Source organism: Sebastes umbrosus, chromosome 4, assembly GCF_015220745.1.
Source record: "Sebastes umbrosus isolate fSebUmb1 chromosome 4, fSebUmb1.pri, whole genome shotgun sequence".
Lineage (NCBI taxonomy): Eukaryota > Metazoa > Chordata > Actinopteri > Perciformes > Sebastidae > Sebastes > Sebastes umbrosus.
The window spans coordinates 7,923,247-7,941,681 of NC_051272.1; the positions used below are offsets into that span (position 1 = coordinate 7,923,247).

The 18,435-nt window shown below is 38.1% G+C and overlaps 1 protein-coding gene across 1 annotated transcript in view; it reads right to left on the reverse strand.

The window, feature by feature from the left end:
* Window positions 1-18,435, reverse strand: part of si:dkey-106n21.1 (solute carrier family 23 member 2) — a 73,970-nt gene that overhangs the window by 33,371 nt on the left and 22,164 nt on the right. The window contains exons 3-4 of the mRNA XM_037768697.1: window positions 15,667-15,739; window positions 3,808-3,960 (exon numbers count right to left, since the gene is read on the reverse strand). Of these exons, the coding sequence (XP_037624625.1) occupies window positions 3,808-3,960; window positions 15,667-15,738 (225 nt within the window). The 5' untranslated portion in view covers window position 15,739. The remainder of the gene's footprint in view (window positions 1-3,807; window positions 3,961-15,666; window positions 15,740-18,435) is intronic.

Here is an 18,435-nt window from a genome sequence, read left to right on the forward strand (position 1 = left end):
TGTGAAGTAGGTCGGATGAACGGTTCTCAAGATATGTGACAGACATACACACACAGATTCCTTGCTTTATAGTTGGACACGTGTTCTTTTGACTTTGTTTCAGTCAACCTGGGAATTTACAACTCGTCAACTCTTCACCCTCATGTTTTTCCTCTTTAGAAGAGACAGTCTTTAAAGTGCCCAATAAAAGATCAGTTTCAGCCATACAAATTGAGCCTCATCATTAAACTAGCAGGGCAGTCCCAGTAATATACTTCTAGATACAGTGGCATCATGTTTCTAAGCCAAATTAGGGCTGCAACTAACAATTATTTTAATTATTGATTAAAGTAATCCCACAATTTGATTCTGGATTTTGTTTGGACTACAGAAAATTGTGAAGTCCAAGATGCTGTCTTCGAAAAAAAAAACGTCTTGTTATGTTCGACAACTTTGGTGGCTGGGTACCACATAGTCCTTTTCCTGGAAGTCATGATACTACTTTCTGGGAAATGGAGCTTGTGCTCAAGTAAAAAAAGTGAGGTGACAAAAACAGATGCAAAGGGCTCTAAAAAGGGAAAAGTAATGATCCCTGTGGGGGAAAAATAGTTTGTTCCAGCTATAAAAGTAAAGGGTACCATTGGGGAAAATAAAACTTTCTTTGTGTATACTACTTCTCTTCTTTGTTATTTTTCATTTTTCAGTCTTCAACTTGTACTGGGGCCCACTATTCTTTTATTTTTACACAAAGCCAGGTGTCATATCACACAGCAAGCTCCAAAACAAATATTGCCATAAAACAAAGAGTATGGTGAACAGAACTAATACAATAATGAAAAACATGCAAAAAATGTATTATATAAAACTGTAAATTTGTCTCTCAAGGGTATGAGGCTATAATTTTTATCTTTGATGTGTTCCAAAATGTGAGTTGACTCAATGTTTTCCTCAAAGAAATGCACATAAATAATAACAAAACACTGGAGAAAACAAGAAACTAAGCACTCAATGGCTATAATTATCTCAGCGGTCTACAGACATGTGTCTTGTTTCACAATCGCTGGAAGGAATAAACATTGATTTAAAAAAATGTTAAAAGTAGGACACATCCCAAACACACTATGTTCTTTGATTTTACTTTGTATGTGGTTCATCTTAGGGCATTTAATGCACAAGAACACTGAAAATATCACACTCAAATATTTAAATTGTTGATTCATGACCAAGGGCATAGGTGTGCATATGGACGGTAGGGACATATCCTTTAAAACTTTAAATAACTTTAAATGTGCAGAAAGTTTTGAGCAGAAATCTTGCCGAAACACATATGACCTATAAATTCCAAGGGTTTATAAATTAATTAAAATTAATGAATATATCATTGAGGTGAATAGGTGCCACATGCACGTTAAAAGAGGTTTCTTCGACAGAAAAGATGAGATAAGTGTAAATCGTGCCTACATGTGTGCTGACTCGGTAAATAAAATTAAATGAAAAGTTGATCTAGAGGGGAATAAATATTTGAACACCTGAATTTTGTATTTCCCTTTACATAAATAGACATTCCCACCATAAATTGGTGCACACAAATTCATCAGAATGCAGGAAATTAAGTTATTTGATGCTCAAAATTTCATGGGGGAGGATTTCCCAGACCCCCCCACTTGATATGTATCCCCAACAATGTTGATAAGAAACCTATGCTCAAGTTCGTGATCAACTCTTCAAAGTTTATCCATTTTGCAGGGCTTCCTTGTAACTAATTTCACTGCATGATTCTAATGTCATGGCTGCTCAATCTCAAACTCATGACCTTCTGGTCTTCTGATTTTCTTATGACGACTCAAGCAAGACTTTTTTATCGTGCCCCTTTTCCTGTACATTGCTAAGTATATTAGAAATATTCAGTGGAGAACACTTTCACTCACCCTGGATGTCCACCTATAATAAACCAAATAAAGTGCTCTGAAATGAGTTTTGTCCTCCAACATGAAATTTGGACGTGCAATTTAATGTCAAATGTTGATAACTGCTGGATCAGAGGATGTCAGGTTTAATGTCAAAGTGAAATCCCTGTGGATTACTGACTTAATGTTAGAGACAGCTGCTTACAAATGGGCTCAACATTTTCAACATCAAGTGCTTTGAATCACATAAAAGTACTGTAACTTATTTTAAGTACTGTATAACAAGTCTTAAACAATTTAATATGAATTACCACATAACTTGACACTTCATTAAACCTTTTGCTGAGAGCAGGACTGACTTACTCTGAATTTTACACTGAGAGCCACCGGATTGGATCAGCTGGATTGTTTTTAGGGTAAAAAGCAGGAAGAGGGGGCTCTTCTTCCAGGATGAACAAAGCTAAGTATTTCATATTTCTTTATAAAATAAAATAAAAAAAAGCAGGAAATTCCCTCCAACATCTTATCTTTGTCCAGAAAAAGGACTAGCCTCCACATGCTGGGAAACAGCTTGGTTGATAAAATAGGATTTGAAATTCGAGAAATGCCACAGTCATGGCTCCCCAGCTGATGTATTTACAGTAAATAAAAAGATATCACGCTGACTTGACAATAATGTGTTGTTGCGGAACACATGGAACCGTATACTGTAATGTAGCAGAATAATATGTGTACAAGTATTTTGGCTCATTATACTGTACATAGCCTAATCACTATAATAACTATACTTCAGAAATTACAAAAAATTGCAAACTCACAACTTAAAAGGGACTGTTTGTAACTTTCTAAGCGTATAAATGTAGCGGGTCGGCACACACGCGCGCTCGCATATGCGCGCTCACGTGTGGCCGCTGTCTCATCTCCTCTGATGTGTGTCGCCTCACTGTTTTGAGCGATGCTCGTTCATGTCCATTTAGAGCGAGCACAAGCACGAGCCCCACGAGATTTCACGGCCACAGGTGTCGCTGTTAACAAGCATTTCTGAAAGTTACAAATAGTCCCTTTGAGATTCAAATTGTTTCACCCAAATGCATAATGTTTAAAGCTCCACTAATCAATAGTGTTGTCAAAAATATCAAAGTATCAATACAATAATGATACTGAATATTTTAAACGCTTTCATTACTCATTTTCCGCGGTATCGCTATATCGGTACCAGCTGCGCTTTCTGCTCTCTCTTCTCCCCGACAGCGAATTGACACAGACAACGCTATTTATCTTTTAATAAAAATCATAAATTGTATGCCCCTCAATGTAATCTATTTTTATCTGTGGTATCGAAAACGGTATGGATAATTTTCAAGGTATTGCAGTAGAAGTCAATATTATTTCTGCTAACTTTGAATTAAATAACTTCATGAAACATTAAAAGGGGTCACAGAGAATTATCACCAACTTGGCAACACTACTGAGCTTTTTATTCTCTTTTAGGTCATGGGCTTATCACTCTCATCAACCTCATCGCCAGTAGCAGCAGGCAGCTGTTTCGGCAAACAAGCTTTGATAAACCCACAGTACGCTACACGCCCAGCACCAAAGGGCGGGCAAAGTTAGCGACCAGATAGCTGATAGAGAAACAATTAGCATCTTGGAGTCCAAAACAGAGCTAAGAGGAGAGTGAATATTTATATTTATATAAACATTTCAATACTAATGTCGCAGTTTAGCCATAGCAACTTAACAAAGCGATAATTTGTCAAAGATTTTGTCAATTTGTTTTTGGCATTTTTCTGTAAAAAATCTAATAATGCAGCTTGAAAGAAGGATTGTTGCAGCACTATTCAGATTATAGAGGATAAAAAGAGGACTTCTAAAATGAATACTATCACACTGGACCAAACAAGTCATGAGATTAATTTACCTGGAAGCCGAGCAGTATGCAGAGGTACCACGGAGGTCTGTCATTGAGGGAGTAAACCAAATCTGCACCTTTGTCCACAGTCTCGTCCAGGGCCTCTGTGTGTGGCTCCCCGATGTCAACCGACAGCTGTGGCTGTTCATCACTGTCTTTGTCCTTGGAGAGAAGCAAAGCAAAGTTCAACAAGTCATCAATTCATTAATGTCCATCTATTCAAGCAACATCAAATAAAGAACAATATTTTCTAATGAATCCTGGTTTCATTCCGCCCAAACTATTTGGACACCAACACCCAGACCATTTTCTGACAACAAAAGCATACCTTAAAACCAATCACTAATTTATTGTTGCTGTGAGCATACCAGAGACTCTTACAAGGCCAATGGGGTCATAATGGTTTTGAAACTGTGGGGAAATCCTTCTATCTTCACTTTAATCTGGAGCCGTTGGTTTACTTTAGCTCAGATGACAGGCATAAATACTGATTGTACGCAATGGCATCAATGTGGGTGTTAACAAGCAGATCGGAACATCTGTGTGGGCGATAATGGAATGCAGATGCGGGTGAACAACATACCTTCTCCCTAATCCTATCAAGATGGTGATGATGGAGGTGCTTAAAGATTAACTGCGCAGGTGGTACAACCAATTTCGTGTTTTTAAAGAGAAACTTGAATGTTTTTTTTGAAAGAGAGAGTGGAAGGGAATGTAATAATGCAACAGAAATCACTGTCTTCAGATATCACAACATCCTTGTTATTGTGTTACAGTAAATGAAGATGTGGGGCTTTGACGAGGAGGCAATGAGTGTGGTCCTTACTGACAGTGGTTGCAACCAAAGCTGTACATAAAAACATGAAGAGAGGATGTTTGGAGATCATAAAAATATGTAATAGCCTATGGCTCCATGCGCTTGCATTTTTTGTCATTGTTAAACTTAAAGGGGCTAAATGTGGGATTGCATATCCAGGTAGTAACGAGTGTGCATGTGACGTAAATTTTGTCAGCTGCTCAGGTCCACGGGTCTATAGGGTGGTCTGTCAATTATGCCTACAAGCACAGCAAATGCATCGGCTTCGCATTTGGATTTCTAGTATGCATATGTGGAACGTGTCTGTGGAGACCCAATGTTGTATGTGCATAACCACAATAAGCATGTGTGTTTGCAGTCCACGACTGCTGTCTCTAAATCTGTTGAATAGTTTACCAGCAAAGGTTGTATTCTACTATATCTTATGATCATTGTGGGAAATCAACTTCTACCCAAAACCAACTTGTAATTCTACAGATTAATAAAAGGCCAGCTATCAATTTCCTAAACCTTATGCAGCAGCTACTAGTAGTATGAAAAGTAAACCTTTGCCGAAGGGATGAGAGAGTGTACCCAACTCAGTTGTATTCAGGTTTAACAAGCAGGGGGAATTTACCGACGTCTGGACCTCTTATGGCCCTTATTTATGACGCCAACAGCGCCAGAGATACTGTTCCCATCTGAGGGACAAATGTGTGCAGTGGTGATATAAGGTAGCCTATTTTACATCGAAGTGTCGACTAAATAAAATGAATTATGCCAATTGTAACTCCCTCACCGTTCAGGTTGTCAGTGGCAAAATCATTAACCTTTGCTGACCTCAATATACTACAAATACCAAAAGAACCTTGAAACCGTAGATCTTAAATTCCTTCTACTACTTCTTCTACTTGAAAGGATCTTGTTCCAGGAAAGATATTTTTCTTTGCCATTTAAATAATTTTGGTGAGATCATGGAAATGTGAGAAAAATGTATATTACAGTATGTGTGGTCCTCTGGTCTTTAGGTATGCAACACTGAAGGTTCTGGCTTTCCTCCCACTATACAAAGACAAATAGTGTAGGTCAGGTTGTTAGTATGGAGGGAAAAACGTTTCAATATGAGTGACACGTGACACAGAAATAGAAGCAACTTTTATAAATATATTTGATGGTTAAATAAATGAATTGTGGACAATTAAGTATGTCCATGTACATGCACTGGTCAGGATAGGGGCATAACCTCTCGTTGAGGTGACAGAAACAGTACCGTCAGTGAAGCTGTCAAAATAAAAGCAATGACACTATTCTGTTCATACACACTTATACATTGTCTTTTAGGGAGAAAAAGCCTTTTCCACTTGGAAATTGTATATAATTTACTGAAAAGCCAGATGTCCAAGTTTTCCACGGGTCACTAAAAACATTTATTTGAAGGACCAAATGAGTCTCAAACCTCCAAATCTAAATGTAACGAGATCCACATGTATTATGTGACTCGTGCTCACAGATTCAATGACTCAAAATGAAAACTAGAAAAGTGCTCTTAGTAGAGTGCAGATCTCTGCCAGGCGTGTCAGCAAAGATGACGACTGTAATTTTTGATTGTGGGGTCTGTTAGTCTGTGTTGGTCTAGACTGCAAGTGAATCAGACATGTTTTTCACTTGCACGCAGATACGCTATCGTTTTAATCTATGCAGCTGTCTGCACCAGCTCTGTGCATCTTAACTGCAATTCACTGTGTAACGATTCATGTTGACTGATTAACATTTCCTCTGAACAGAAAAGTCAGTCCAGCTGTGTGTTTAGTTAGCCAAACACACTGCAGGACTCTGCTGCCCACCGTCTGCTAACAGCTAAATAGCTCTCCTGCTACGGACATGAGAAGACGTGCTTCATTGTAGTCAGCGCGTAGTTCAGTTTGTTATTTGCTAAGTGTTTCATTCAAACTCACCAAAACCATCTTGGTTATTCTCTCCACTGTTCCAACAATCACCCAAATAAACCCTTAATTCACAGAGTTAGATGTCAAAATATGCTGGCTCTACACGCTCTTTTTCCCGACTGTCTCTCTCTGCCCGCTGAGCAGCTCTCGTTCTTTGGAGGCAGACCATTAAATTATCAAAATAAAATTCTAAAAATCTTTATTGACAGAATTTTTTTAACAATGACGGAAAAATATGAAGGCCATCCATCATTTTAACGAACTGGACAGAGCGGTGCCGGTGCAGCTGCGCCACTGGTGCAGAAGGAGCGCATGCTTCGTGATATATTCCCTCCCGGTGAAGCGAGTGCTTGTATGTAGGATTGGGAAGTCCCACGTTCAGAGAGTCTGGGACTTCCAGTCTCCAGTGTGGCAGCAAAGTTCTGAAGGGTTCATCCTTCAGAACAAAATGACAATGAGAAGTTGTCTGTCCGAGGCAAAGATGCAAAAGTGAATGACAATCACCTCTGCAGCTATCTCCCTTGGTACGTTTGATTATGCACAAGCGAACACTCAGTTTAAGTCCATGGGACCAGGAGGAAGGTTTGAGTTCAGGCGAGGCTACATCAGGTCAATTGTGGTCAATTCTTGTAAATGGTTTGTACATATTTTAATTGTAATTGTCTAGTTTTGTGAAATTGCATTTTTTTATATTTGCCTATTTAGGCACAATAGCCTCAGTGTTTTTAGAGGCCTCCGTGGTCACTGCAGAAAAAAATCATTCATCCGCTTCATGTGTGTTGACATGAAAAGAGACTGCATGGTCAGTGTCTATGTTCATCTTTGTACTCCATGCACTTATAAATGCATAATCTATAAGTTTGTTCTGTATATTATTTACCAAAAAGAACACACGCATACACACAGCCTAGTCTAAATTTATTGAAAAAAGATAGATGTAATCATTTCCTTAATTCACAAACTGCTTTTATCTAACAAAATTTCACTGCTCTCCCATTTGCCGCACACACATAAAGGGAGGCTCGCACCTGCAGCCTATTCACAGACATTCGAGGCTTCATTTGAAAAATCCCAATAGAAGCTTTGAATGTAAAAAAAAATGACATTTGGTACAGTCCTAGTCACTTTGTCTTAATTTACAGACCCGTACAGTGTATGAACACTGGATTTTTTTTCAGCACACGGACAGCCAGCGGACCGTGAGGACATATTCACTGAATATGACAAAAAAGTGTATTGGATAAGAATCACAGACGCCACCTTTAAATATGCCTATGACTTGTTATCATTCAAAAAATTCTAATTAAAAATGACGATGACAATGACAAAGACAAAGTCTAACGCAACCACTGGCACACACACTCATGCGCGCGCACACACACACACACAGATACACACACACACACACAAGACCGAATACATGATCTCCTGGTAAAAATAGACATCAATATGCAGAGGAGGGATTTCAATGCAAATGTTAGATTGGATTCATGAACTTAACGTTCAAAATATGTAGCGTATGTAAAGTGCTTGACGTGTTCAAGTTTGGTGGCATTTGTTAGTGGATAGTGAAATACATTTGTGATAATTTATTAAAAAATGCTATATGAAAATTTCTGAAATTCTTAAATAGTAATTGTGATTCTTGTTTTCATTTCTTATTATTATTATTATTATTTCTGTATAATCAAACACATCCATTTCTCTCCATAGGTTAGAGACTATATTTGCGTCCAGGGTTTTAATGGGATTTTCTTTGGCATCCTTTGGTAAAAAGTGATGATGATGGATGTGAGCATGACTTGTATAAATGACTATTAAGACATAGTGACCCTGCCACTTGATATATGTGGGACCAGGGCCTGTTGTCAACTCCCTCTTAAAACCGGCCACATGGGGCAGATCAGCTTCCTGTGGGTTTGTAAAAACATTTATGAGGATGTTTGAAGTGTAAGTATTCCTGGTTTGGTTGTTACATATACGTAAACACTGTCATAGAATTACACATTTGGCTGATATGTAGCAAAAAAAATCAGAATATAATTGGCATCATAAACTTCTGACTTCTGTTTTCAGGATTATTTCTATTGTATATTTGTGTGCAGAGTATATTATGAGACGCCCCATGTGACCCATGAGCCGTATTCAAATGCAAAGAGGTCAGTTCCCTCTTAACACCGTCCACATGGGACAGATCACTTTCCAAAGGGTTTGTACAAACTCTATTGAGGATGTGTCTGTTTGAAGTGTCGGAGGAGTGTTTTTCAAGGTGGAACAGGTGGGAGATCAGGTAGTGACATATGAAATGGCATTGCGAGGACAAAGTGTAGCAAATTTGGTATCTTCTAAAAAAAGAAATTTAAAAAAGACTTTTTTCAGACATTTTTCAATAGACTTTTTCAAATTCGATTTTCCTTTTTTTTTTTTAAGTTCGCAAGGAGCCAAGACTTGGTTTAATATGAGTGTAAAAAGGCAACAATTCAGGTTATTTCCTCCCAAAATATAATGAGAAGAAATTACTACTTAGACTTACTTCATTCAGAATGAGGAGCTATGTCTTCAGAGAAGCTAAACTAAAAATATCAGCTACATTATTAACATTATAAAATACTTAGCGGTTGAAGATGTCGATTAAGAAGCCCATATTATATTATGTAGCCTATAGTCAGTTACATAAAGCTGACACAGTATATAGTGTATATATACACAGCATACAATATGCTGGAACTGGGAGTCGAAGACAAAGTTACATCATGGTTTTAATTTTGACCGATTTTCAAAAACAGCATAGGAACTATGAGAAAGGTTGACCTTCTCTCTGTTATGCGAATCCGAGACCCACAAACACACCCCTTACCGCAAACTCAATTTGAACCCTCGATGAAGCGACATAAAGAAACTGATAGGTTACTTTTCTGTCCTGTGTACTGTATATCTCTGCCTTATTTGGCCCCTGAGCCAAGTTTACATTTTTACCACAAAATATATGACCGCAATAATTAGAGCGCAAAACCTTAAATTAGCTTTTAAAACCCAGCACCAGTAATGTTAGGTCTCTCAGTTCACTACAATTCTTCACTCGTCGCAAGATAGGGCACAGAGCATAGTGCATACACTTGCAAAGGCAAAGCACAGCACAGGTATAGGTCATAAACAAGTTAGATTTAGCTAAGTTCATAAGCTATATGCCTATTTACAAACCCGGTACCCATCTGACTGCTGACATTTCGCCATGCGTTACCTTTCATGGCAAGATCATGGTATATTTTTAAATGTTGTGTCGTATAGAGTACGGAGAATTCTTTCATCACTCTCTGCTTCCCCTACTTGCATGTGTTGCTTCCGGATATACGCCATATATCGGTTGCGCTTTGAAAGGTTGAAAATATTTCAAGCTTTAAGCGCTGCGGTCTGTGACAATTTCGAGCAGAGCGTCACGCCAAAGGTAGCGCTTCCGGTTCCTAGTTGGGCACCACCACTCTTCCAATAGGAAAATAATGGCAATGCTGATCATGTGTGGGAGACTAAATAACCCTTTAAAACTAATTTTAACAATGACTTTACTGGTCAAATCAACACCATCAACCAAAGTCTTAGATAAGTCAAATTTGAACTGTAATAGACTTTTTATGATCATCCTCCCCACTGGATTTGTCAAATTTTACACACGAGAGCCAGGACACAAGAAGAAATCCAGACTCCAGTGAATCTAAGGATAATTCAAACAAAGGTCCCACGACCGGAAACAAAGCCATATGCTGCAGCCGTCGCTCTGAGACCTGCTGTGTCTCAGAGGGTGAATTTGACATTCAATCAGCACATCAAACAAGAGAAAACACCTTGTTCTATGGATCCCACCATTGCATCTGTTTCCCACAAGAGTCACATGACAGAGACAGACCATGCAAATGCCGACCCCCCTGCACCGCATGTCCTCTCTGTCTTTGATTAACTCTCACGTCACAAAGTTCATCAGCAGGTAGTGTACACAGACGTTTGCTTCGGTGGTTACATGGCCATTTGCTTCCATCTAGTGGTTATCTACCTGCACTCCAGTAACCACCGGAGAGGAGGGCATGCAAGTGGAGGGATCCACATAACCAGTGGTGGAACTCTTGTTTCTACTACTTCCCTTACACAAAAGGGTAGGTTCACCTAAATAAAAAAAACAAGCTTATTTTATCAGCTTACTTTTTGCTGTATGTGGACATGCTTGATGGCTGCTTCATGGTTTTATTTTTCTAGGTTTCGAGGATATTGCTACTGATATTTTTAATTACTTTGGTGGGGTTTTTTTTTTGTTTTTTTTTTAAGAAAACAAAATCACCAGCAACTTGTCTATCCAGAAACACTGTCCCTGTTACTCTAGACAATAAACAGTCAGTACTTTCTGCAGTTGGAAGTAGTTTTGGTTGCATGTTAATTGAGTTAACTTTTGCTTATTGACTTTTTCAATATTAAACCAGTACCATCATCTTTCCCTAACCTTAACCGCTATGACTGCCTAAAAATAACTATAAATATGGTAATAATGCTACAAGCAGATATCAACATTTTGCGACTTGATACAGGTTCATTCATTAAAGGTACAGTGTGTAAGATTTGGCGGCATCTAGCGGTGTGGTTGCAGATTGCAACCAACTGAGTACCCCTCCGCTCACACCTCCCTTTCCAAGAATCGCTAGAGCCAGTGTTTGGTTTGTCCGTTCTGGGCTACTGTAGAAACATGGGGGAGCAACATGGTGGACTCTGTAACCTATGTAGATATGATAAGCTCCTGCTTAGCTAATGAAAACACAAATCTTAGTTTCAGGCGATTAGACACTAATGAAAACATTGTAATGAATATTGTATTCCATTTCTGCTAATAGATCCCTCAAAATTGTATACACTGTTCCTTTAACAAATGAATAAACTCATTGTTTATCAGTTAATTTCCTAACTTGCAAAGTAGTCACCACAGCACAACACCAATTAGCAACACTGTTTTCCTCTAAAATGAAGCAAAATTGGAGTCATCCAAAAACTTACTCAAGTGGAGTACCAGTACCTCAATAGATAGACAGAAACAGATGGCACTAAAAGTGTGGTTAATCATCACTGATGCTGGTCAGTGTGATTATTTAGGGCACAGCATCATGTGCTGCGATGTGTGCCTTCCACGTCACAGTTGTGACGATATGGATGGATAAATTCAGCGTGGGAAGACCAATCAGTTTGCTGGCTGCATGGATGAACTTCAAGAGGCTCTTTTAGTCAGTGACTGTAAAGCATACTGAAGGATACTAAAGAAATGGTTCAATGACACTGTGATGCAGCAGGAAGACAAGTGTTTTAGTTTCTGGATGACTGATTGTCTCTGTTGGCAACATCTGTGAATTTTTATGCTGATTCAAACTGAGATTATTGTTTAATCTAAAGGTGAGATGCCTGAAAGCCCGAACTTCAGACTTATCCTTAACTGGTTTAAGGATGTTAATGTGAAGAATGTTATTGTCCCAGCATGAACTATGAAGTGTTGGTTGAATATAATGATTTTGCAAAGCAACACAGCAAAGTCAAACGCATATTTGAAACAGAGATTAAAGAAAAAAGGGAAAACTATACATAACTACGTCCCATGTTTTCACATTTTAATCTAGAGGCCAAAATGGTTGGCTTATTCCATCACCAGGCCGTTAGTTGTTTTTCCTATTTTCCTACTTTTCCAAATTAAAGTTACAGTGAGGGACTTTTAACTGGTTATGAAACAGTATCAATTTAATACTCATGCCTCTATATGACCTACCTAAGTAAACGAGACCATGAGTGAGAAGATTGGCTATTTATATATAGTTATTCTTAATGCTCGTCATCATCGCCACCAGGTCGGATTTCGCACAAAATCAGACAAAATCGGATGAAATCATGCAGGTTCACCAGAAACACCCTCAGCTCAGACTCCAGCAGGGCCTCCAGCAGCATCCAACCCACCACGGAGAGACTCAGATCCAGCTATGCTGCCACCTTCGACCTGCAGTTGGAGTTCCAGCGGAGGTGGAGAGCTCCGTGCCTAGCAGCAGCAGCTCCTACTCCAGCCAAGAGCAGAGCTTCGCCTTTCTGCTCAGCGGGTCCACGTTGGGAGCCAACACCGACACCATGCTGCTGGAGGCCCAGGCTGTATTACTGGGCCCGCTGGAGGGAAGGGAGGCATGGGAGAACCAGAACCAGGACTGTGCGGGTGCAGTAAAATGAGAGGTTTTCTAAAGAGAATCTGGTGCATGGAAACACTACCACTTTTCTCAACAGGGGCTGCCAAAATCTACACAAAATTAAAGTTCCATGCAGTAGCTTTAATATTTACATATGTAGACTAGTTAAGTATTGGTTAATGTGGTCGGTTCCTAGTAGCCTGTACCAGAAGTGTTTGTTCTTGAGTCAGGGAGTGCACTGTTTGTCCGGAAATCCTCTTCGAAACAACCAAGTTCACACCCGGACACTCATCACTCAACTTGTTATCATCTAACCTGACAGTGAGGTCAAGCCTACTCAGGCACTGATAAAGTCAATAGCAAATGCAGCAACATCAACTCACTGTTATTAAATATCACACATGTATTTTACCTATAAAAACATGCCATCAACCTGGCTTACCTATTCTACATGTTCTTCCACATTCACTGTGATGTACATATCTACAATACAAGTAATGCTAATCCTTTTTCCAAAATGTCCACGTGAAACTGTCTTTACCAACTTCAACTAAAGGTTGAAGACCTGTTTGAGGAAGACAAGTCAAGCAAACTGAGCTGTTCTTTCTACGACCCTCTCTCTGTGAGATTGGCAGACTAACAGGTGACTGAGTTTGTATTTATTGATTTCCCCACTCATACAAACATGCATGCAACAAACATACATACATACAGTACTTGCCATATTCAACAACACCAACTACTATCCACTGTAAGACATATTTCCTTGACTTGTTTTAAATACTGATACTTATTTGCCATTACTTTTGGTTTGGGGGTGGGGGTGACATACTTTGCTGTTTGGTTTTATATAAAGTACGTCCCTGCCCATGAATGCATCACTTTCTAGTAATAAATTTAGTTTGCAACAAAATACTCCATAGCCCTATAACTACTACTTCTAGCACTGTTTTTCACAAACATGTACGGTGTTTGCCAGTTGTGTCCCTTATATCCTGAATCATTTACAATGAGTAAAAACCTGAGTATAATCACCAACATTAAAAACAATAACCAGTGAGGAGATCAAGGGTCAGAGTTTCTGTACCATGACAGTGTTCCAGTATCCAGAGGATACTAAAGCCAACTAAAAAGAGATAAGAGTCGCACAGAGAGTTGGAAGTTTTGCTTCACGTGAAGCCAGCCTTTGTTTTTAGAGTTTAGCCTCCATCCTGTGTTGATACCTGAAACCTTGAATTGTAATTGGTCCTTGAAATGGACCCAAAGCTGCACTGACAAACAAAAGTTCACTTGTTCAAGAACGAAAAAATGCCAAAAACACATTTGCTTTCCCATTCCATTGCTCTGCAACAGTGAGTCCTAAATGTAGCTTAGAAATTCTGTACCAGGTGAACTGTGTATAAAAGGCTTGTGTCCACTTACAGTCATAAAATGGCAATCCAGGCATCTATATGACATTTGGGAAATCAGTTCATTAGAATCTTAAGTTATCAAATTATCAATTAAAAGCATCCAAGAAAACACGATTGCTGCATTTGCTGAAATTGTTTGTATCCGTATCTGCTTCCATTTTATCGTGGTTATCTACTATTATCAGCCTAAAGAAGTGACTGCTGGGATTTCTCCTATGCTATACAGGTTTGATGATTTTAGCCCTCAACACTGCATACAATCTTTAAAAAAAAACTAAATATGGTATTAAACTGTCAAGATAAATCTTCCATAGTACAAATATCTTTCAGCAGGATGATGCATCTTGTATTTGTTTGAAATGCAACAGAATGAAGTGACATCATTACCTTATCACCATTTTGTTCTTCAAAAGCTTTAGTATTTTTCTAGCATACACAACTGTAACAATAGAGGAAATATCTCTTTAATTCAGTATCTAAGAGGTTTTAACATACCGTACATCTCTGTAATTTGGGGTGCTTTCGTTCTATAATAGCCTAAAAACACCCGGAAACTCCGAGAAGTAGACTTAGTTTTAGATGCATCTTAAGTACAACGTACTTAAGGTTGACTACAACTGATTTAAAGAAGAAAAAAGAAGCAGGGCCCAAAGTTCAAAAGAGGTTATTGTGAAATAAATTTACATGCTTAAAGCCTAAGAATGAAGTATGAAAACTTAATCTGGATGTCAGAGTCAGCAAGCTCGATTGATGTATTAAATGTGTGAATCCTATAAATCCTTATTGTATAGTAGAAGTTTTATGTTGGGCCTTTGTATAGGAGTGTCAGGTAGTATACACTACAAGGGCAATAATAAATGAGGCCCCCATTCCTTTGCCTGTATTATTTTGCAGATGCTGACACACGGATGTGTTTGCCCATCTGCAAACGAAGCTGTGTTGTTTGTTTGGTGTTCCCATTTTTCCAAATTCCTCAGTTGATTGGGATAGAGAAAAAAAGGGGAAAGCATCAACCCTGGGCTCAGCTGTGACAACTTGCACACCCCATGCGGCCAGACCTTTTTACCATTCTCACACACAAACTACACATCCCCGCTTCAATATCCTTTATTCAGTTTCTGTTTCTTGGTTTTATCAAAGAGCATTTCTAGTTTAAGCCTGGAGCTCTTTGATCCGGCTCAACTACACTCAAGACTGATATTTGCCACATACTTTGAAACCATGCAATCGATTCCACTGAAATATCCCGTCTTTTGTGGAACACATTCACACTTTGGTCATTTCACATTCCACAGTGGCTTACATTTAGCTCTTACTGCTGTAAGAAAATAGCACTGTACTTCTTTTTCCTCTTAGTCTGTAAGTTAAACCGAAGTAGTAATAATAAAAAACAACTTTTATATCATGTATATTCAGAATAAAAATATTTGAATCAGTTTTATCTCACCCAGTGTTTGACACTTTGATTTTGTTGGTGTCACAAAGCCAAGCTGAAGAGATAATTAAGATGACACTACACTTACCCCAAATGCAGGATTGATTGTCCCCTGCTCCTTGAGTCCCAGCTCTACTTTCTCCTCTGTAGTAAGACGCATTCTGATAAAAACGAGGCAAGGTGGTGTATAGTTGTTTCTCGACCGAAGTGGACTTCACACAGATCAACAAACGCACACAGTGGGAGCAAAACTCTGACTGACTGCAGACCTAAGAGGACGAACTTGACCGCCTCACGTCGCCAAGGAAACCGAGTATCACAGTCAGAAAGAGAGCGGCTCAGTTATTTTGTAATCTCCTCGCCGGCTCGGAGACATTTCTGGTCTGCTGCTAAGCTAATGTAGGTTTTAGTTACTCTTACTTGCGGTCATGTGCCTACTGTTGTGTGACGATGGATCCTATGAGAGGAGACAAGCACGTTTGTCACATGAATCTTTAATTTGTCATACTCAAGAAGGTCTTTTCTTATCAAAAGTTTGGAGTTAAGACATTTTGGGATTAAGAGTCATTGATTCTTGGCTATTTCACCATTTTTATTATGATACAGTAGTACCTTTACTACAATGGACACCTTGTTATCATCACGAGTCACATTACGATACTTGACATTTAGGTAGGATGACATCTTCATTAGTATCAGTTTATATCCCTAACAGATTATTGTGTTATGCTCCAGAACTTAAGCCTGCAGTAATTCTGCATTCAGGTCTTTTGCTTCCAGCCTCCTGTACATTTGTTATTGTGCACCTTTGTTACAACTTTTAAAATTGTATTTAAAACATATAACAATACTGGCTTTTACCTAGGATCTTTTGTTGTATCTTCCCTTACCACTAGTAGTTATTGCTATTTATTAACTGCTATTTTTATGCATTTTTAAATGTCTTTACTTCTTTGTTGTCATTTCCTAAGACGTCCTGTAGAAATTACATTCATGCTCTAATTTGCAAAAGTATACGTCTTTCCCAAAATGTAATGCTGACTTGATGACTTATTAGAAAGTGACAAACATGGGACCCTTTATTAATGACTTAAGAATGACTTATATAACTAACTAATAAAGCATAAGTAAATATTTTTTTAACCACTTCAGTTTAATTGCTTATTATTATTATTATTATTATTATTTATAATAATAATAATAATAATAATATCAATAATAATAATAATAATAATAACAGCCAACAGCCTTTACTGTTGGTAAAAAAAAATTAAAAAAAATAAAACTTTATCAATAATATCAATAATATCAATAATAATAATAATAATAACAGCCAACAGCCTTTACTGTTGGTAAAAAAAATTAAAAAAAATAAAACTTTCTATGCCACCTTGGGTTTCAGTAATTTACTGAAAGAGCTTGTTGTTATTGTCTACATGCAAAACAAATTTCCATTGGTAATAAATTATCATTTTTGGATTAGGCTGCATTCTGAGTATTGATCCGATGCTGAATATGTCTTTCTCTGAGGATTTGGTTAAAAATGATAAGAAAGTAAATAACTCAGTTTTGTTATCAATATCTAATACTTTAAAAATAAATAAATAAAAAGGTCAATGACATCTCTATTTCAAAGGGTTATTTTCCTATTTAGGCTGCCGTCTTGTTAACAAACGTTCATGAAGTAGGTTAAAAAGAAGTATTTTTCTCCATCCTAAACTCTAATGTCAAAATGCAAATTAGAAAAGCTTTGTTGATGCAAATAATAATTTAACACTGAATTGCTGAATTTTATTATCAGATATCCGCAATGCGTAATTTAGGTTTTGCTTGATGTTGGTGGCACACTATTTGAAGGTGATTAGATGTCCTTAAATACACTTTTACCACACACACACACACACACACACACACACACACACACAGAGAGAGATGGAGACATTAAATACAGTTTTGCCATAGAGAGATTATTACTAGGACCATCAACCGAGACGATCCAAATGTACATTAATTGGAATTTTCTTTTCTTTGTTTTGCCAATTTTCTGGAAGTTTGGTTAAAATGATACGTGGTCACAGTCTGGAGACTGGGGTCTTATCCCCTCACATTTCAACTACTGGATGTTAACCGTTTCTAAACCTTTAATTCTGTCTTTACAATCTTTGAAATTTGTCCACAATTGAAACCTCATCTGACCCGAAAAGCACTTATCCTCCCTGTTCTTATTTCCATGCATGCTCAGGAATTGGACACGCTCTGGGGTATGTGAAAACCAACACTATGTATAAACACTATAAATACTATGTTTAACATCACCGTCCCGCATACCAAATGGGAACCCGTTTTCTTGCTAAAGGAACGAGAAATCAATTCACTTCTATGTCATGGCATATTTAGACTTGTCATGAGAGTGGCAGTCATTGAGAAAAGGTTCTGCTGGGCTAGGATCAGCTGAGGGCTGATGCTTTTCTGAGCTTGGTAGTTGGAAAATGTACATTTGATGTAAGGAATCATAAGCTCACGTCAAAGACGTGAGGAATTTGAACAAAATTTGCGCAGACAAAATTGAACAGAAGCTTAGACCATGAGTAACGTAAGTAAGCAAGTTACAATATCAGCACACCTATCTAATCATGCAAGGTCTTAAGACGACAAATTCAGAGATGTGAATTCCTTTTCCGTGAGAAACTGCTCATTCAGTCCGACTTTTCCTTCTTTTTAGCCGTTTTCTCTGAAGGGATAATTTGATTTTCCCCAACAAACATGGTTGACATAACTGCTGAGATGTCATTGTTCAGCTGACACTGATACTCGATAGCAAGCGAACAGTTAACATTTGTCAAGCATGTTTATAGAA